A 22,465-nucleotide genomic window follows, 5' to 3' on the forward strand; every position below is an offset into this window, starting at 1 on the left:
CCCTGTGGAACTCCACTAGTCACAGCTCTCCATTCAGAAAAGCACCCTTCCACTGCTAGCCTCTGTCTTCTATGACCAAACCAATTCTGTATTCATCTTGCCAGCTCACCTCTGATCTCATGCGACTCTACCTTCTGTACCAGTCTGCCATGAAGGACCTTGTCAGGCCTTACTGAAAGCCATGTATATAACATCCACTGCCCTCCCATCGTCGATCATCTTTGTCACTTCCTCGAAAAACTCGATCAAGTTAGTGAGACATGACCTCCCCTTCACAAAACCATGCTGCCTCTCACTAATACACTCATTTGCTTCCAAATTGTATCCTGTCACGAAGAATCTTCTCCAATAATTTCCCTACCACTGACATAAGGCTCACAGGCCAGTAATTTCCTGGATTATCCCTGCTACCCTTCTTAAACAATGGAACAACATTGGCAATTTTCCAGTCCACTGGGACCTCACCCGTAGCCAGTGAGGATACAAAGATTTCTGTCAAGGCCCCAGCAATCTGCTCCCTTGCCTCCCTCAGTTCTCTGGGATAGATCCCATCTGGCCCTGGGGACTTATCCACCTTAATATTCTTCAAGACGCCTAACACCTCTTTTTTGATCTCAACATGATCCAGGCTATCTACACACTCTTCCCTAGACAAATCGACCGCTAAGTCCTTCTCTTTGGTGAATACTGATGAGAAGTATTCATTTAGTATCTCTCCAATTTCTTCTGGCTCCACACACAGATTCCCACCTCTGTCCCTGAGTGGGCTACCCTCTCCCTCTTGCTTTTTACATATGTATAAAAAGCCTTGGGATTTTCCTTAATCCTGGTTGCCAGTGACTTTTCATGACCCCTTTTAGCCCTCCTGACTCCTTGCTTAAGTTTCTTCCTATTTGCTTTATATTCTCCACGGTCTTCATTCGTTCCCAGCCTTCTAGGTCTTACGAATGCTTCCCTTTTCTTTTTGATTAATCTCACAATATCCTTCGTTATCCAAGGTTCCTGAAACTTGCCAGGCTTATCCTTCATCCTAGCAGGAACATGCCGGTCCTGAATTCTTATCAACTGACTTTTGAAAGACCCCCACAGGTCAGTTGCTGATTTGCCCTCAAACATCCACCTCCAGTCTAGATTCCTCAGTTCCTGCCTAATATTGTTATAATTAGCCATCCTCCAATTAAGCACCTTAACCCGAGGACTCCTGTTATCCTTATCCACCACTACCTTGAAACTTACTGAATTATGGTCACTTTTCCCGAAATGCTCCCCTACTGAACGGGGCCGGGTTCATTCCCTAATACCAGGTCCAGTATTGCCCCTTCCCTAGTTGGACTATCTACATATTGTCTCAGGAAGCCCTCCTGGATGCACCTTACAAATTATGCACCATCCAAACCCCTAGCACTAAGTGATTCCCAGTCAATATAGGGAAAGTTAAAATCACCCACCACAGCAACGCTATTGCTCTTACATCTTTCCAAAATCTGCCTATATAACTGTTCCTCAACCTCCCGCCGGCACTTGGGAGGTCTATAGTAAACCCCCAACATTGTGACTGCACCCTTCCTATTCCGGAGCTCTACCCATATTGCCTCGCTGCATGAGCCCACCGAGGTGTCCTCCTGTCATACAGCTGTGATATTCCCCTTAACCAGCAGTGCAACTCCCCCACCTTTTCCACATCCCTCTCTATCCTGCCTGAAACATCTAAATCCTGGAACGTTTATCTGCCAATCTTGTCAATCCTTCAACCAAGTCTCTGTAATAGCAATAACATCATAGTCCCAAGTACTAATCCAAGCTCTAAGCTCATCTGCCTTGCCTGTTATACTTCTCGCATTGAAACAATTGCATTTCAGACCCCCAGTCTCACTGTGTTCAGTAATTTCTCTCTGCCTGCTCTTCCGCTTAGTCCTACTGGCCATATTCACTGGTTCCCAGTCATCTATTTCACCTACTGACCAATTGCTCTGGTTCCCACCCCCCTGCCGTACTAGTTTAAACCCTCCTGAGTGACACTAGCAAACCTCGCAGCCTGGATATTGGTGCCCCTCCAGTTTAGATGCAACCCATCCTTCTTGTACAGGTCCCACCTGCCCCGGAAGAGATCCCAATGATCCGGATATCGGAAACCCTCCCTCCTACACCATCTGTTCAGCCACGTGTTCAGCTGCACTATCTTCCTATTTCTAACCTCACTGGCATGTGGCACAGGGAGTAATCCTGAGATTACAACCCTAGAGGTCCTGTTTTTTAACTTTCTGCCTAACTCCCTGAACTCCTGCTGCAGGACCTCGTCACTCTTCCTGCTTATGTCGTTAGTACCAATGTGTACCACAATCTCTGGCTGTTCTCCCTCCCCCTTCAGAATGTCCCATACCCGATCAGAGACATCCTGGACCCTGGCACCAGGGAGGCAACATACCATCCTGGTGTCTCTTTCATGACCACAGAAGTGCCTATCTGAGCCCCTGACTATAGAGTCACCTATGACAATTGCTCTTCTGTGCTTTGACCCCCACTGCTGAACAACAGAGACAGCCGTGGTGTCACTGCTCTGGCTACTGCTGTTGTTTCCCCTGATAGGCCATCTCCCCCAACAGTATCCAAAACGGTAGACTGTATTATCTCCAACCAGTGGAGAGTTTTCCCCCTGATTCCCATTGACTCCATAGGGCTCCTTGATGCCACACTCAGTCAAATGTGGCCTTGCTGTCAAGGGTAGTCACTCTCACCTCACCTCAGATGAAATTCCTTGCAGAGAATGAGGAGAAGCAATATGAACTAAATGGCAGAATTTTAAAGGAGGTGCAGGAACAGAGAAATGGGGGTGAATGTACACAAATCTTTGAAGGTGGCAGAACAAGTGAAGAAGACTTAAAAAAAGCTGATGGCAAAAAATAATATACTTTATTAATAGGGCAATCGAGTCCATAATGAAGAATGTTACACTGAATCATTGTTGGATGTTGAGGTGAGCCCTCGCTGTAGCACTGGGTCCCATTCTGGGCATCACACTCTGGATAAATTTCAAGGTCTCAAAGAGGGAGCAGAGGAGATTTACCAGAACAGTCCCAGGGATGAGGGATTTCAGTTAATGTAGAGAGACTGGAGAAGCTGAGATTGTTCTCCTTAGATAGTAAAGCCCAGTACCCTGGGCTTTATTAATAGAAGCATCGAGTACAAGAGCAGGGAGGTTATTCTGAGCTTATATAAGACACTAGTTAGACCTCAGCTGGAGTATTGTGCACAGTTCTGAGCATAGTTCCTACCAGATGTGATCCTAGGGCATAAAACCACCCCAAATTTGCAAATGTTAGTAAATTGGTCTGTTCTGGGTGCCACACTATAGGAAGGATGTGATTGCTTTGGAGAGAGTGCAGAAGAGGTTTACCAGAATGGTTCCAGGGATGAGACACTTCAGTTATGAGGAAAGATTGGAGAGATTGGGGCTGTTCTCCTCGGAGGGAAGAAGGCTAAGAGTTTAAAATCATGAGGGGGCTGCCCAAAGTAGATAGGGAGAAGCTGTTCCCGTTCGTTTGATTCCATCCTGCATTGCTTTATTATGTGTCCATTTTTGTGACAGTAGTGACATCCTGCCTCTTTAAATCTGCAGGTTTCTTGGACATGGTTACTCCCCACATCGGTAACAGGTTAATTTCTGAAACGCTGGTGAGATGTGTCCAGTATGCCTTTCGGTTTCTCGAGCAGTAGAGACTGTCTCCAGCTTTATGGCAGTCTCTCTGGTGTTTATGCCACCCCCGGCAGTAGGCTCCTGCCCCAACTGAAGAACGGCGCCATGTTGCACTTTCTGCAAAGCCTGCGAATCCCTCTCCGCACTCTCCATGGTCAGCACTATTTCCATGGCTCGCTTTGGATCAATATTAATTCTGCAAGTAAACGGCACTGAATGGCGTCATCGTGCACACCGCAAACCAAACGATCTCGCAACATGTCAGTGGGTGTATCTCCGAAGTCACGGTACTCAGTCAACTGTTTTAACTTTGCGATATAAGTTGCGATTGACTCACCCAGGGCCCTTCCTCTGGAGCAGACAGCAGATTTCAGTTCGTAACTCGCTGTGTAAGACACTGCTCCCTCATGTCTCCCCTGTTTCTTTGCCAATTGCGTTGAATCTGTCCACTGTGGTTACTGGCCCTTCTACCATGGGAAACATTCTCTCTGTATTTATGGCATCAATACAACATCTGATGACGAACACATCCATTGAATGTCCATTAATCTTCTCTGCTCTGAGGAGAACAATCTCAGCTTCTCCAGTCTCTCCACATTAACTGAAGTGTCCGATCGATCCCATTCTGATCAATCTCCTCTCATATCCTCTCCAAAGCCTTGACATCCTAGCCTGATGTGCGGTGCCCAGGTCTGAACACAATATACCAGCTGAGGCCTAACCAATGTTCGATAAAGGTTCAAGATAACTTGCTTGTGTTTGTATTCAAATCCACAATGAATAAAGCCCAAGAATCTCATCTGATCTTTTTTTTAAACAGACTTCTCAACTTGCCCTTTTGCCTTTGAAGATTTAGAGTCATAGAGCGATAGAGTTATACAGCACAGACAAGGTCCTTCGGCTCATCGTGTCTGTGCCAGCCATCAAGCACCTATCTGTTCTAATCCCATTTTCCAGCACTGGGCCATAGCCCTGTGTGCTATGGTGTTTCAAGTCTCATCTAAATACTTCTTAATTGTTGTGAGAGTTCCTGCCTCTACCACCCTCTCAGGCAGTGTGTTCCGGATTCCAACCGCCCTCTGGGTGAAAACATTTTTCCTCAAATCCCCTCTAAACCTCCTGCCCCTTACCTTAAATCTATGTCCCCATGGTTATTGGCCCTTCCACTAAGGGGAAAAGTTTATTCCTATCTACCCTATCTATGCCCCTCATAATTTTGTACATCTCTATCAGGTCCCCCCTCAGCCTTCTCTGCTCTAAGGAAAACAACCCTGGCCCATCCAATCTCTCTTCATAGCTGAAACACTCCAGCCCAGGCAGCATCCTGGTGAATCTCCTCTAGATTGGGTTTTAAAATTTGCATTAGGTGACAGTTCTTACTTGACTTTTCAACCATTAAATTTTAAAGGGAGTTTAAGGGACTTTCTCAACTTCCAAAGGTTTCATAAGTGAACAAGTATTCAATTTTATTTGGCTCAGAAGTGGAGGCAATAGGAAAATATGAAAGATGTTTACATTTTGGAAAAGGTGAGTTCAAAGAGGTGCTTAGGATAATGGTAAAAGGAAAAAGCATGTTTAAGGAAAGATGCTTGGTTGAGTTGCATTGGCTGTGTGGGGGAGATGGCCTTAGACCAGCTCTGTGCTGAGAAAAGCTGTGAATTTTGAAGCAGCCACCCAGTTTCAAGCCAGAAAAGTCTTTTTTTGCAGAAAGCAGTCTGTTTCTGAACCTTTTTTTTTGGATTTCCACAGCAGAGTGGAAGAGAGTGAGAGATCGTGTGGTATACCTTTACTAAAGTTTTTGCCTTGGGTAATCTTATTGGATTTTTATGGTTAAACATCTGTAAGGGAGCTATTGCCAAGTAGTTTGCTTGTGTGTTCTGACCAAGCGAGTGTTTTGGGGGAATGTTTTGTAAGACTGTCTTAACTGTGTAATTTTTAATCATGTGTGCTTAAGAGTTTTTTTTCTTCTTGTCAGTAAATCTTAAAGTCCTAAAAGTGTTAATGGGATTCTATGCTTCTGGGATCAGCAGTTTTCCCCTAGGTTTCAAAATACAATAAAAATGCTATGACCAGGAAGACAAGTTTCCCTCTTAATTTGGCTTGTTCAGTGAATAACATCGGCTGTGGTCATAACAGTTGGACATAGTTGAGGGCCCTGTCAACCACAGTGGGAAGCCTCGGTGAAGGATTGTTCTCCTTGAACATGTCAGAAGTGCCGTTTTGGAAAGTGGCATCATCGGGACAGATGCGAAGGAACTGAGAGAACGGGATGGAGTCCTTACAGGAAGCAGGATGTGAGGAGCTGCAGTTGAGGGAGCTGTGGGAGTCAGTGGGCTTGTCATGAGTATTGGTGGACAATTTATCACCAGAAATGGAGACAGAGGGGGTCAAGGAAGGGAAGGGAAGTGTCAGAGATGGACCATGTGAAGGTGAGAGAAGAGTAGGAACTGGAAGCAAAATTGATACATTTTTCCAGGTATCTGTTATCTTATCTTTATGCCACTATCAGCAACTTCTTTAGTCTTTAACATTACCATTAACACTCCCTTTGTTTTGTGTCCATGATGTCCTTCTCAATCCCTCCTGAGCCCCCACCTATCCCTGATCGTCTATTTTTCTCCACCTGCTCCACCCCCTTTTAAACATAAATCCATCACGTTTCTACTTCTCTTCAGCTCTGAAGAAGAGTCAGGTGGACATGAAACATTAGCTCTGTTTCTCCCTCCACAGATGCAGCCAGACCTGCTGAGTTTTTCCAGTGTTTTCTGTTTTCATTATTAACATTGACTGAGTGCCTTCTGCCTCCCCTGTTACTGCGCTGGAATTTCTCTGATTCCTGGAGACATTGGCAAATCCCACGGAATGCACTGATCTCCTGAGATCTCCTGTCAAACCTGTTATTTTTTTAAAACTCTCTTTCTCTACCGCTCTTCCCACGGACTACACCCACTCTTACCCAAGTATAAACATTGACCCTCCACCCAGGTTTGTCAATGACCAATAGCCACGGGGACTCGCGGGTACTATTGAGGAGGGGGGGGGGGCGGGGAAGAGAGGAGATTAACCATTAAACTACCAAAGCCGTGCTCGTCACCCTGAATTCTAACACAGAGAAGTACAGATTTCCAAGGAATGGTGAGCAATATTTTAACACCGTCAATGCCTGGCCTGAGCCTACCCGACAAATCTGAACACCATATAACGACACCTTACAGGACATTTACTGCTCACAGACCAGAAGAAAAAAAAGTCCTCAGCAGCCGGTCTCCAAAATACTTTGGTGGAGAATGAGACCATGGGGGAAACCAAACCCTGCCCTGTATTCGCTTGACCCATCCAGATTCGTCACTGAGAATCATACCTGTACATACACAGGGCACCATGTGATGGAAATGGCTTCAGGAGGACAGGAAACAGGACTGTTGACAATGAAGACAAAACTCATTTTATTGGTGTCTCGCCCCACCCTCTACCACAAACAGAAAAATGCACCTGGGTAGGTTTTTTTCAGGCATCAGCTGAATGTTGGCACTGGTTACTTGAGGAAGGATGTGGTTGCATTGGAGGCGGTTCAGAGGAGGTTCACTAGCTCAATTCCAGGGATGTGGGGCTTGTCTTAAGAGGAGAGATTGAGCAGTTTAGGCCTTTACTTGCTAGAGTTTAGAAGGATGAGAGGAGATCTAATTGAGGTATGTAAAATGCTAAAGGGGATAGACAAAGTAGACGTGAGGCAGATGTTTCCCTTTGTGGGGCATTTTAGAATGAGAGGCCATAGTTTTAGGCTAAGGGGTGGTAGATTTAAATCAGAGATGAGGAGGAATTACTTTTCTCAAAGGGTTGTGAATCTGTGGAACTCACTACCTCAGAGCGCAGTGGATGCCGGGACTCTGAATAAATTTAAGGAGGAGATAGACAGATTTTTAATCGGTAACGGGCTGAAAGGTTATGGGGAGAGGGAGGGAAATTGGAGTTGAGGCTGAAATGAGATCAGCCATGATCATATTGAATGGCGGGGCAGGCTCGAGGGGCTGAATTGCCTACTCCTGCTCCTAGTTCTTATGTGTGTCCTTATGTTTCTCTTGAAAAGCAATCATGCCAATTGCCATTAGGATCCACACACCCATACTTTACAGTAGCAACTGGAAGTCACCCACTGCTGATACATCGAATCATTGGGCCTCTGCCAGTTCTGTGAAAGATTATGTCCAATTGCTCCCACTCCACCCTGCTCCTTCCCCATAACCCAGGAAATTCTTTCCCCGCCAGTATTTATCTAATTCCCTTTGGATCATTCCGATTGACCCTGCATCCACCGTCCTATCATATCGCGGATTCCAGCTCATGGCTGGCTGTGTAAAATATTGCTTCCTCATGTCACCACTAGGTTTTTTTCTGTCAGTTGTCTTACGCCTGTCCTGTCTGGTTACTGACCCTTTAGTGATGGGGAACATTGGGTGGAGTTTTATGGCCCCATCACTGGTGGGGGTGGGGTTGGGGGAGGATTGGGGGAGTGCGGGGCTGTGAAATGCGACGTGATATCCCTGTTCAAAAGTCCACTGGCTTTGGAGGGAACGGAAAATCCCATCGGTGGGAGGAGCCGCAAAATTCCATCCATTCTCTCTGCATTAATGCCGTAAAAAACACCTGGAGCAGGATTTTGCCCTTGGTGTCCGGGATCTGCGGGGGCTGGGGGCAGTTGGGAAGGCTGGCGGGCCAATTAAGGGCCCCCCCCCCCCCCCCACTCCCAGCGTGAAACGCGAGCGGCCAAGGGGAGGAGGAGGGCGAGCCAGGTGAACACACGTGCCATAACCTCCCTGAGGCAGAGAGCTGCCCACTTCTGAAAACAGTCTCACCTGGTTTATTTCAAAATGCAAATGTTCCTCTGGCACCTACGTTTCTAAACTTCCCCATGTTTACCTAATTAACATTTCAAACCTAACCTCTTTTCTTACATCAAAGCGCCCAGGTGAATTTAATTAAGACACACATACACAAACACACACACAAACATACTCACACACACACTCACGCATGCACACATGCGCGCACACACACAACTGCACACAAACACGCACACACACACACAACTGCACACACACTCGCACACACACATACACACACACACATGCACACACACACTTGAGCACACACACACACACGCATACACACACACACACGCATACACACACACATACACACACACGCATACACACACACATACACACACACACATACACACACACACATACACACACACATACACACACGCATACACACACACACACATACACACACACACGCACACACACACTTGCGCACACACATACACACACACGCATACACACACACACACGCATACACACACACACATACACACACACGCATACAAACACACATACACACACACACACACACACACACACACACACCACTATTTTACAATTCCAATAGCATTATTATACGTTCCTGACAGGGGCCCTTACTGTGGGGTTAAACTTAAACCTCTGCATTGTTACCAATGGCTTGGGCTGTAAATGCACCTTCGAATTGGGTGTATCCTGGGCCGTCAGGCTGTGGATCAGGCTGTATGTCTTGCTACTGCAGAAACTCAAGAGAATTGCTTTCTGCTTCTCCTCCGTGGTTATTCCATTGGCCACAAAATAAAAACCCAGGCGCTCTACACACTGGCTCCAGTCTTCCATGGACGCGTCATAAAGTCGATTCTGCCGAAGAGTGGCATGACTGGTGAGTATACTTTTCTTGCCTTTCTTAAGAACTGATGTACTCACATTCACAAGGCGAGGTGCAGCATCGGAGCTATTTTGCCCTCGTCACCAGTTGTAATAAACTTGAAGTGCCGGACAAGTTTCTTACTTGAAACACATAACTTCATTACACAGCGGTCTTTTAGAAGCTACATGCATGAAACAGGTCCACGACTAGAAAGCACCGACCCCTGGATTACCTGCACTTAGGTTACATTCATCAAGAACAATCATGTGACCCCTAATTGTCAGTAGGAAAGTGCAGTAATCTGAGATGTGATGTACCTTTAAGACAAGTATTATAATGTAAGGTCACACAATCTTATTGTGTAATAGCAGAGTAGCGTGGGTTACATCTCTGTGAGAGAGTCTTGAGTTAGTCACTGATGAGTGAAGACAGAGTTTTATGTTGTGAGCATACAAGTATAGTTGTATAGTTTGTAAATAAACAGCATGGGGAGAATTTCCCCCTGTCGACGGGGGGGGGGGGGGGGGTATTAGGCGGGGTCGGGCGGGACTAATCGGTGCCCCGGATTGGTCTCAAGCCGCCATTTTACGTGGACGGGCCAATTAAGGCCCGCTCAGCGTGATGCACTCAGACGCGCCGAGCACTCCGTGTGGGCGGGTGGGTGGGGGAGGGGTTTCCCTGAGTCGGGGCCTGTGCTCTTTCAAGCATTCGTGCAAGAAAGTGCAGAAATCTTCCTAAGGCACAGAGGTGCCTGCAGTGCATCTTGTAGATGGGACACACACTGCTGCTACTGTGCGTCGGTGGTGGAGGGAGTGAATGTTTGTGGGCGGGGTGTCAATCAAACAGGCTGCTTTGTCCTGTACGGTGTCGAGCTTCTTGAGTGTTGTGGGAGCTGCACTCATCCAGGGAAGTGGGGAGTATCCATCACACTCCTGACTTGTGCCTTGTAGATGGTGGACAGGCTTTGGGGAGTCAGGAAGTCACCACAGGAATCCTAGCCTTGGACTTGGTCTTGTAGCCACAACATTTATATGGCTAGTGCAGTTCAGCTTCTGGTCAATGGTAACCCCCAGGATGTTGATAGTGGGGGATTCAGTGATGGTAATGCCATTGAACATCAAGGGATGATGGTTGGATTCTCTTTTGATGGAGATGGTCATTGCCTGACACTTGTGTGGCGCAAATGTTACTTGCCACTTGTCAGTCCAAGCCTGGATATTGTCCAGGTCTTGCTGCATTTGGACATGGACTGCTTCAGCACCTGAGGAGTTACGAATGTTGCTGAACATTGTGTAATCATCAGCGAACATCCCCACTTCTGACCTTTTGATGGAAGGAAGGTCATTGATGAAGCAGCTGAAGATGGTTGGGCTGAGGACACGACCCTGAGGAACTCCTACAGTGATGTCCTGGAACTGAGATGATTGACCTCCAACAACCACAACCATTGCACTAGAGAGAGTGCAGAGATTTACCAGGATGTTGCCTGGGTTGGGAGTTTTAGTTATGAGGAGAGGTTGGATGGACTGGGGTTATTTTGTCTGTAGCAGAGGGTATTTTATACACCTCACTATTCTAATCCCATTTTCTACTGTCCTTGACATCAAAACAGCATTTGACCAAGTATGGCATCAAGGAGCCCTGGCAAAACTGGAGTCAGGGAGAAAACTCTCCACTTGTTGGAATCACACCTAACACAAAGGAAGATGTCATACAGTCATAGAGATCTACAGCACAGAAAAAGGTCCTTTGGTCCATCAAGCCTGCACCGGTCAAACAAGTACCTAACTATTCTCATCCCTTGTTACGAGGCCCATAGCCTTGTCTGCCATGGCATCGCAAGTGCACATCCAAATACTTCTTAAATGTTATGAGGGTTCCTGCCTCTACCACCCTTTCAGGCAGTGAGTTCCAGATTCCCACCACCCTCTGGGTGAAAACATTCTTCCTCACATCCCCTCTAAACCTCCTGCCCCTTACCTTAAATCTATGCCCCTTGGTTATTGATACCTCAGTCATGTCCCCCCCCCAATTATAAGTGGGACATGACTGAGGTGTATAAAATTATGAGGGGCATAGATAGGGTAAAAAGGAAGGAACTTTTCCCCTTGGTGGAGGTATCAATAACCAAGGGGCATAGATTTAAGGTAAGGGGCAGGAGGTTTAGAGGGGATATGAGGAAGAGTTTTTTCACCCAGAGGGTGGCGGGAATCTGGAACTCACTGCCTGAAAGGATGGTAGAGGCAGGAACCCTCATAACATTTAAGAAGTATTTGGATGTGCACTTGTGATGTCATGGCACACAAGGCTTTGGGCCTCGTGCTGGAAAATGGGATTAGAATAGTTAGGTACTTGTTTGAGCGGGCAGGCTTGATGGGCCGAAAGGCCTTTTTCTGTGCTATAGATCTCTATGACATCTTCCTTTGTGTTAGATGTGATTCCAACCAGTGGAGAGTTTTCCCCCCGACTCCAGTTTTGCTAGGGCTCCTTGTTGCCACACTCAGTCAAATGCTGCCTTGATGTCAAGGGCTGTCACTCTCACCTCACCTTGGGAGTTCAGCTCTTTTGTCCATGTTTGTATCAAGGCTGTAATGAGGTCAGGAGCTGAGTGGCCCTGGCAGAACCCAAAGTGGGCATTAGTGAGCAGGTTATTGCTAAGTAAGTGCTGCTTGATAGCACTGTTGATGACTCCTTCCATTACTTTACTGATGATGGAGAGTAGACTGACGGGGCGGTAATTGGCCAGGTTGGATTTGTCCTGCTTTTTGTGTACAGGACAAACCTGGGCAATTTCCACACTGCCGATTAGATGCCTGTGTTGCAGCTGTACTGGAACAGCTTGGCTAGGGGCGTGGGAAGTTCTAGAGCACAAGTCTTCAATACGATTGCTGGAATATTGTCAGGGCCCATCAGTATATCAAGCGCCTTCAGCCGTTTCTTGATATCATGTGGAGTGAATCGAATTGGCTGAAGGCCGGCATCGGTGATGCTGGGGATTGGATTCAACATTCGAGATTAGGCCTGTCGCCTGAAACAAGGAGCAGAGAAAAGAAATATTGATCAAACCAGAGGATGATACAACACAGAGGGGAAACATTTGGCCCATTTTGTCTGTGCTATCCGTTTGAACGGGCACCCCATTCAGGCCCACTCCTCCAATCTTTCGCCCAAAAACCCTCCAAATGTTTTCCATTCAAGTGATTGTCCAACTCCGTTTTGTGTATCACTTTGAATCTGCTTCTGCTGCACCATCAGGAAGAGCATTCCAAATCGTCACCATTTATCGTGTACAAAAATATTTCAACGTGTCACCTCTAGTTCTTCTGCCAATCACCTAAAACAATTACAAGAAGAGTTTGGAACTGGGTGGGTAAAATATGATTGCATGGAGGGTAAAAACCAACAATTGCTAGCTGGGCTGAATGGCCTGATTCTGTCTTGTGACTCCTAAGCATTTCCTTGTACATTGAGGGATCAGCATTAGTTTGGCGACTCATACTTGGGGGCGGAGGTCAGGGGGCGGAGTGGGAGTGAGAACCTTGGGAATGTGACCCCCATCATTTGTGAACATTGAGAGGGGCTCCGGAGGTAGGTCTGAAATATGGGATTCAGTGATCCAGAAATGCGGGGAACTCAAAATGTACAAACCTCACTGAAAGATCTCTTCAACTGTTCTAAGGGTAAAAAAAAAAATCAGTTTTTGAGAAGTTTTGAGATAAAACTATTGTGGACAGTGCTAAAAGCAATCGCTCAACCAGTGCAGATATGCGATTTAATCGTGTGAATGTGCACTGTGATTTTTCTTTTTGTTCAATTTAAAACCTTACTTTGAAGATTCGAAATTTCAGGCGTTTTGTTCCCTGAAAGGCATTTAGATTAATTTGACTGTTCCCAGAAAACGTCCCCTGTGAAAGAGCTGCCTCATCAGTTCCATTCTGCCCCAGCTCTTTTCCCATAGCTGTGTAATTTTTTTTCCCCTTGAGGTATTGATCCAGCTGCCCTTTGGAAAGTCATTACTGAATCAGTTCCCGGCACACCTCCAGGCAGCGCACTCCTGATCATATCAGCTTGCTGTATCAGACTACGTCTCGTCATCTTTGCTCTGGTTCTTTTGCTAATTACTTTAAAAATATATATCCTTATTATATATTATAATATTAGTTCAAAAATGACAGTGAATGACAATTTGGGATGTAGCGATGTTCACTTTGCTATGGTATAGGCTGAGAAGCTGGGAGGCATCAAACTGAGGCTCTACAGCACCGTCACTGGGAGGAGGGTATAATTACAGCTTGGCCACTTCACACAGGCTGTTTCCATACTAAGTGTGAAGAGACAGGAGGAAGTGAATGCAGATATACAATTTCCATCAGCAGACTGTTAAATCAAACTTGCCACATCTGAGAAACATGTTAAAGTATCTGCACAGAAAATTTTGGAAATTACATTGAGTATTAAACCCACACAGCAGCAGCACCAGTTGATGGTGTCTTACAAGGTTGTGATGATACTGAACAATACAGGAATTGGGGCAAGTGTGTTTGAAGGTGTCAGTGAAAAGCCTCTTCAAGATGGCCCCCTTCACCCATATCCAGGACGGTCTTTATCTGCTGCATCCTCCAGTGCTTTCCAGTAGATCAGCAGCTCGTAGGGTTTCACCCATTGAGAGGTGACGAGTTTACGGAAGCTGCAAACAGAAAACTTCACTTGCCCATCGTGGAATTTCTGCTCCGAGTGGATTTCCACTGGTGTGATCTTCAACTCCGCCAAGCACAGCCCGACGTAAACATCCTCCGGTTTAAAGTGGGGGACCGTCCTGGAAATATTCCAGACTCAGTGGGCAACATCGGCCGAAAGCACATACCCAGTGCCGGAGCAGAATGGTGGGTATGTTTCCTGAGCATTTTCCTGTTCGCTGACGTACCATTTACTGGATTTGTTTTTGATAGCTCCAGAATTCCTCATGATGAAGCCGGTGAAGATATCCGTGTGATTCATTCCCAACAAGAGCTTGGTCAGGTGATCGGCGTTGACAAACATGTCGGAATCGGTTTTCATCACGAAGGAGGTGGACGGACAGAATCGGCTCACCCATTCCAGGCCCATCAGCACCTTGGTGGTCAGGTTGTAATAAGTGTCGGTGAAATTTTTCTGGATGATGTCCTTGTGCAGTGAACTTTCTTTCAGCAGCTGCTCCTGATACTCTCGGCTGTACCCGAGCAGGAAGTAGCTCACCACCCTCTTGCCATGGGTTGTCCGCGCTCGCCCCCAAGTCTGGCGAATGACCAAGCGAGCTTCCAATTGGTCTTGGGCACTGGTGACCAGAAGGACGAGGAATGGGGGACTGGTGTCACAGCTGTTGTTGGGCAGCATGAGGAAGGACTGGTCATTTAACTTTGGAAAATGCTGTTGCTCAAGATTGTGGTGGCTTAAATATCCAAATATAATAAATATCATAATGGAGGGCACAAAACCCAAAAAACATTTCTTTTTTGCAAGCAATTTGAAACAACAACTTCCAACAAGAAATATCTTCATGCTCTGACTTCAACTTTAAAATAAAACAAAATAGGCAAGATGATTTTGGTGGAGTCCGGATAATGCAATGGAATTGTTTAACATTATTTGGCCCGACACAGGAATACAAGAGCTGTCTTCTGCAAATGACCTCTCCCCATCTCCTTCAGTACCACCGTCCTCCGATATCAGTTTTCCTTTAAATCTGCCTTCCTGAGCATCTCCAGTTTGAATCATTTCACCATTGGTGGCCATGTCTTCAACTGCCTGAGCTCTAACTCTGGAATTCCTTCTCCAAACCTCTCTGTCTTAATACCTCCCTTTCCTCCATTAAGACACTTTCTGAAACCAACCACCTTTGACTAAATGTTTGGGCATGTGCCCCTAAGCTTTTTGTAAGTTTTCTTTAAACTTTGTCTTTGGTTTTGCAGTGACCCTAACTTAGGGACTGTGTTTTATTTTTTCCCTCATTTTGTTAATTTAGGTTATTTGGTGGACTCTGAAAGAGATAAACTCTCCTGTGGCTCGGGGTTAAACTTTTCATGATAAGAGTCCTGTGAAGCAGCTTGGGAGAATTCTGATCAAGATGCTACCTAAACACAAGTTATTTTCGTGTGTGCCTCAGTACCAGCTTCTGCCCATGTCCAGTACACTGCAGGTAAAAGAGAATGATTCACTCCCACCTGCTACTGTACATCTCGTGCACTGCCTGAGGGTGTGATGGAGGCAGGTTCAGTTGTGGCTTTCAGGGAGACTTGGTTCATCATCTGAAGAGGAAAGATTTGCAGGGCTAGAGAGAAAAGGTAGGGGAGTGGCACTATCGGTACTAGGTGCATTGCCCATGAGCTGACATGATGGGCTGAATGGCCTCTCTCTGTGCTGTAACATTTCTATGACAAGCCTAGTCTGTGCAACCAGTCTGCATAATGTCAAACTTTGAGACTGAAAATGGATGGAGCAAATTCAGAATAAAACCTTCACATGAGGAAGTTGGCACATCAACTCTTAACTTGTTCGGCGGATGTCCTTCTCGATGATTTTATTACCTGCTGTACAGGAGTGGATTTATTTAAATGAGCTAGAGGTCTCAGCTATCAATATCAATAGAGGAATATCATGCAACACATTCTGGGCTTTTTCCATTGTCAGGAATATTTATAAACATACACATGTAGAAGAAAAACCAAAAATGTGATGAATAAAACATTGGAGGTCCAAACTGGAACCAGTGAAGGATCAAATCTGGAAGCACTGGAGGTCCAAAGCTGGAACCAGTGAATGATCAAAGCTGGAAACAGTGAATGATCAAAGCTGGAAACAGTGGAGGTCCAAAGCTGGAACCAGTGAATGATAAAAGTTGGAAGCACCGGAGGTCCAAAACTGGAACCAGTGAAGGATCAAAGCTTGAAACACTGGAGGTCCAAAGCTGGAACCAGTGAAGGATCAAAGATGGAAGCGCTGGAGGGCCAAAGCTGGAACCAGTGAATGATCAAAGTTGGAAGCAATGGAGGTCCAAAACTGGAACCAGTGAATGATCAAAGCTGGAAACGCTGGAGGGCCAAAGCTAGAACCAATGAAGGATCAAAGCTGGAAACACTGGAGTTCCAAAGCTAGAACCAGTGAATGATCAAAGCTGGAAGCACTGGAAGTCCAAAGCAGGAATCAGCGAATGATCAAAGCTGGAAACACTGGAGTTCCAAAGCAGGAACCAGCGAATGATCAAAGCTGGAAACACTGGAGGTCCAAAGCTAGAACCAATGAATGATCAAAGCTGTAAATGCTGGAGATCCAAAGCTGGAACCAGTGAATGATCAAAGCTAGAAACACTGGAAGTCCAAACGTGGAACCAGTGAAGGATCAAAGCTGGAAATATTGGAAGTCCAAAGTTGGAACCAGTGAAGGATCAAAGCTGGAAACACTGGAGGTCCATGGTGTTAGATGCAAGGTACTAGCATGGATAGAAGATTGGCAGTCTGGCAGGAGGCAGAGAGTGGAGATAAGGGGGTACTTCTCAGGATGGAGGCTGGTGACTAGTGAAGCTCCGCAGGGGTCAGTGTTGGGACCACAACTTTTCACTTTATATATTAATGATCTAGATGAAGGAACTGAGGGCATCCTGGCTAAGTTTGCAGATGATACAAAGATAGGTGGGGGGACAGATAGTATTAAGGAGGCGGGAAGGCTGCAGAAGGATTTGGACAGGTTAGAAGAATGGGCAAAGAAGTGGCAGATGGAATACAATGTGGGGAAATGTGAGGTCATGCACTTTAGTAGGAAGAATGGAGGCGTAGATTATTTTCTAAATGGGGAGAGAATTCAGAAATCTGGAATGCAAATGGACTTGGGAGACCGAGTCCAGGATCCTCTTAAGGTTAACTTATAGGTTGAGTCAGTAGTTAGGAAGGCAAATGCAATGTTGGCATTTTTTTCGAGAGGACTAGAATATAAAAGCAGGGATGTGCTGCTAAGGCTTTATAAGGCTCTGGTCAGACCACATTTAGAATATTGTGAGCAATTTTGGGCCCCGTATCTCAGGAAGGATGTGCTGGCCCTGGAGGGGGTCCAGAAGAGGTTCACGGGAATGATCCCAGGAATGAAAGGCTTAACATATGAGGAACATTTTAGGACTCTGGGTCTATACTTGATGGAGTTTAGAAGGATGAGGGGGGATCTGATTGAAACTTACAGAATACTGAAAGGCCTGGATAGAGTGGACCTGGGGAAGATGTTTCCATGAGTAGGAGAGACTAGGACCCAAGGGCACAGACTCAGAGTAAAGGGAAGATCTTTTAGAACAGAGATGAGGTGAAATTTCTTTAGCCAGAGGGTGGTGAATCTATGGAATTCATTTTCTCTCTATGGTTTCCACATTAGCCCACTGTTCGTCAGTTCACAATGTTGTCTTCCCTGAATGAGCTACTTTGGTTTTTGTGCAAGTCCTCCCTCAAGAGCGTAGATCATGGAGGTGCACTTAGAGTAGACAGGGTGGGTTGTTATATAGGATTAACACAAGAACACAAGAAATAGGAGTAGGAGTAGACCATATGACCAGTCGAGCCTGTTCCGCCATTCTGTATGATCGTGGCTGACCTTGGGATTCAACTTCACTCTCCCGCCTGTTTCCCATGTCCATTTATTCTTGAGAGACCAACTATCTGTCCATCACAGTCCCAGGAAGTGATAATGAGCTGTGAGAACACCACTGTATCTCCTGTCACCACGCTGGAACAGGGTGATAATGAGCTGTGATAACACCACTGTATCTCCTGTGACCCCGCTGGAACAGGAAGTGATAATGAGCTTGATAACATCACTGTATCTACTATCACCACTCAGGAGCACTGAGATAATGAGCTGGGATAACATCACTGTATCTCCCGCCACAGCTCTGCAACAGGAAGTGATAACGAGCTGTGATAACACCACTGAATCTCCTCTTACCGCTCTGGTACAGGAAGTGATAATAAATTGTGATAACACCACTGTATCTCCTGTCACCGCTCTGGAACAAGAAGTCAATGTCGCTGACCTCATTATGTACCTGGAACAGGAAGTCAGCACTCACTCGCCCATTCATGTGTAGTGCCGCTGGCATCATCTCTGGCCTCCGTTAAATGCTCGCCATCCAATTGCTCTCCCCACTCACTCTCCACTCACCACATCCTTGTTGCCCACCTCTGAATGTCTCGCTGCTTCGTTCACCACTCCTCTTGCTGCCTGTAGACATTCATTTCTTTTTTTTAACCTCCTGACTTGTTTATTTCAAAGCAGTCCTGTCTGGTCTCCCACATTCTACAATATTTCAGCAGGAGAACACAAAGAACTCAACTGAATTTTGACCATACACCACGTCCACTTCACCCATCATCCTCTGTATGGAATGACCTACATTGGCTCCCAGTCAAGCTACACTTGAATTTTAATATTCGCCATTTCTTAAATTCCACAATGGCCTCATCCATTCCTGTCCCTATAACCTCCTCCAGCCCTTAGAACTCTCCCTATCTCTGCAACCTCCTCCAGGCCCCTCTGTCACCTCCTCCAGCCCCTACAGCCCTCCCTATCTCTGTAACCTCCTCCAGCCCCTACAACCCTCCCTATCTCTGTAACCACCTCAAGCCCCTACGGCCCTCTCTATCTCTGTAACCTCCTCCTGCCCTTAGAACTCTCCCTATCTCTGTAACCTCCTCCAGCCCCTGCAACCCTCCCTATCACTGTAACCTCCTCCAGCCCCTGCAACCCTCCCTATCTCTGTAACCTCCTCCAGCCCCTACAACCCTCCCTATCTCTGTAACCTCCTCTAGCCCCTACAACCCCCCCTATCCTTGTAACCTCCTCCAGCCCCTACAACCCTCCCTATCTCTGTAACCTCCTCCAGCTTCTACAACCCTCCCTATCTCTGTAATCTCCTCCAGCCCTTACAACCCTCCCTATCTCTGTAACCTCCTCCAGCCCCTACAACCCTCCCTATCTCTGTAACCTACTCCAGCCCCAACAACCCTCCCTATGTCTACAACCTCCTCCAGCCCCTACAACCCTCCCTATCTCCACAAACTCCTCCAGCCCCTTCAACCCTCTCTATCTCTGTAACCTCCTCCAGCCCGTACCACCCTCCTTTATCTCTGTAAACTGCTTCAGCCCCTTCAATCCTCCCTATCTCTGAAACCTGCTCCAGCAAAGGGTATGAACCCTGACAATATTCTGGCAATAGTACTGAAGACTTGAGCTCCAGAACTTGCTGTGCCACTAGCTAAGCTGTTCCAGTAGAACTATAACACTGGCATATGCCAGCTAATGTGTAAAATGCCCCTTCCTAACAGCACTGTGGGTGTACCTACACCACAGGGACTGCAGTGCTTCAAGAAGGTGGCTCACCACCACCTTCTCGAGGGGCACCTAGTGATGAGAAATAAATGCAGGCCCAGCCAGCGAAACCAACATCGCATGAATGAATTAAAAAAGTGCAGCGCTACCTCACTATTGACCCTCCGACAGTGCAGCACTCCCTCACTACTGACCCTCCGACAGTGCAGCACTCCCTCACTACTGACCCTCCGACAGTGCAGCGCTCCCTCAGTACTGACCCTCCGACAGTGTAGCACTCCCTCAGTACTGACTCTCCGACAGTGCAGAACTCCCTCAGACAGTGCAGCACTCTTCAGTCCTGATGCTCTGACAGTGCAGTGCTCCCACTGTACTGACCCTGCCGACAGTGCAGCTCTCCATCAGTGCTGAACCTCCCACAGTGAAGCACTTCCTCAATACTGACCCTCTGACAGTGCAGTGCTCGATCAGTACTGACCCTCCAACAGCAGCACTCCCTCAGTACTGACCTTCTGACATTGCAGCGCTCCCACTGTACTGGCCATCTGACAGTGCAGCACTCTGTCAGTAATGTGCCTCCAACACTAAAGAACTCGATCGGTACTGACCCTCTGATAATGCAGTACTCCCTCAGTACTGACTGTTGGAGAGTGCAGCGCTCCCGCAGTACTGACCCTCCAAATTTACAACATTCTGGTCCAATAGCCCCTCGATTTTAAGATGCTCCATCTTTGTGCTGAAATCCCTTCATAGACTCACTCCTCAACCCTTCCAAACATTCCAACTTGCTGCAGCCTTGCAAACCCTGTCTCTGTAACTGCCTCCAGTTCCTAATACCCCCGCTAACACTGTTGCCTCTTCCAGTCCCTGAAAACTCTCCCTATCGCTATAACCTCCTCCAGCCCCTGTAACGCTCCCTATCTCTGTAACCTCCTCCAGCCCTTCCAACTCTCCCTATCTCTGTAACCTCCTCCAGCCCTTACGACCCTATCTCTGTAACATCCTCCAGCCCTTACAACCCTATCTCTGTAACCTCCTCCAGCCCTTAAACCCTCACTATCTCTGTAACCTCCTCCAGCCCTTAAACCCTCACTATCTCTGTAACCCCCCTCCAACCGCTCCAACTTCCCTATCTCTGTAACCTCCTCCAGCCCTTCCAACTCTCCCTATCTCTATAATCTCCTCCAGCCCTTACAACCCTATCTCTGTAACCTCCTCCAGCCCTTACAGCCCTCCCTATCTCTGTAACATCCTTTTCTTTATTCATTTATGGGATGCGGGCTTTGCTAGCTGAGCCAGTAGTTATTGCCCATCCCTAGTTACCCATGAGTCGGTGGTGGTGAGCTGCCTTCTTAAACGCTACAGTCCTGTGGTGTAGGTACACCCGCAGCGCTGTTAGGGAGGGAGTTCCAGGATTTTGATCCAGTGACAGTGAAGAAAAGGCAATATGTTTCTAAGTCATGATGGCGAGCGACTTGGAGGGGAACTTCCAGGTGGTGGTGTTCCCATATACCTGATGCCGTTATCCTTCTAGGTGGTAGTGGTCGTGGGTTAGGAAGGTGCTGTTGAAGGAGACTTGATGAGTTCCTGCAGTGCATCTTGTAGATGGTACACATTGCTGCTACTGTGTGTCGGTGGTAGAAGGAGTGAATGTTTGTAGATGGGTGCCAATCAAGCGGGGCTGCTTTGTCCTGGATGGTGTCGAGCTTCTTGAGTGTTGTTGGAGTTGCACTCATCCAGGCAAGTGGGGAGTATTCCATCACACTCCTGACTTGTGCCTTGTAGATAGTGGACAGGCTTTGGGGAGTCAGGAGGTGAGTTACCTGATACAGGATTCCTATCCTATTTCCTGCTCTTGTGGCCACAGTATTTACATGGATATTCCTATTCAGTTTTTGGTAAATGGTAACCCCCAGGATGTTGATAGTTGGGGATTCAGTGACAGTAATGCCATTGAACATCAAGAGGCGATGTTTGGATTCTCCTTAGTTGGAGATGGTCATTGTCTGGCAATTGTACAGTATGAATGTTACTTCCTACTTGTCAGCCCAAGCCTGGATATTGTCCAGGTCTTGCTGCATTTCGACAGCCTCTGGCCCTTACAACCTTGCCTATCACTTATCCTCCTCCAGCCCCTACACTCCACCTGTTTGATTATATCACCACGATGGGACATTTTGTCTGTGTTGAATGTGTTTTTCAGTCCATTGTAGAGTGTTACCTGGAGCTGGTGTCCTTGGTCACTGTCTTTGTCCCTTCCCACACGGCGTGCTTGGCCAGTTCCCCGGGCAGCAGCAGGCGCACGGTGGTCTGGATCTCCAGGGAGCTGATGGTGCTGCGCATGTTGTAATGGGCCAGAGGGGAATCCTCACCCGTGATGCGCTCGAAAATATCGTTGACAAACGAGTTCACGATGCTCACGGCCTTGGGAATGATGCCAGTGTCGGGGTGAACCTGCTTCATCGCTTTGTCCATGTAGGTGGAGTGACTCTCCTTCCTCGACCTTCGCCGCTTCTTGCCTCCCTTTGCTGACAGTTTCTTTAAGGCTTTCTTGATTCCTTTCTTGGGAGCTGATGTCTTCTTATCAACCATCAAGATGCTCTGTAAATGCAAGATCTTGTTGCTCTCTCTCCGCCCCTCACACACACACCTTAAACCAGCTTATATTTCAACTCTTTCTTGGACTCGAACTCAAGT

At 46.9% G+C, this 22,465-nt stretch overlaps 2 protein-coding genes across 2 annotated transcripts; both read right to left on the reverse strand.

The window, feature by feature from the left end:
- Positions 1 to 14,008: 14,008 nt before the first annotated feature.
- LOC121269350 (beta-1,3-galactosyltransferase 5-like) lies at positions 14,009 to 14,884 on the reverse strand. Its single transcript, XM_041173902.1, is given in 1 exon segment — positions 14,009 to 14,884. A coding segment is annotated over 1 exon segment (876 nt).
- A 7,101-nt stretch (positions 14,885 to 21,985) lies between these two features.
- Positions 21,986 to 22,360, reverse strand: LOC121269351 (histone H2B-like). The gene has a single exon (XM_041173903.1). The coding sequence runs from the start codon at positions 22,358 to 22,360 to the stop codon at positions 21,986 to 21,988; it is 375 nt and encodes a 124-aa protein (XP_041029837.1).
- Between the last annotated feature and the right edge of the window lie 105 nt (positions 22,361 to 22,465).

Source organism: Carcharodon carcharias, chromosome 24, assembly GCF_017639515.1.
Source record: "Carcharodon carcharias isolate sCarCar2 chromosome 24, sCarCar2.pri, whole genome shotgun sequence".
Lineage (NCBI taxonomy): Eukaryota > Metazoa > Chordata > Chondrichthyes > Lamniformes > Lamnidae > Carcharodon > Carcharodon carcharias.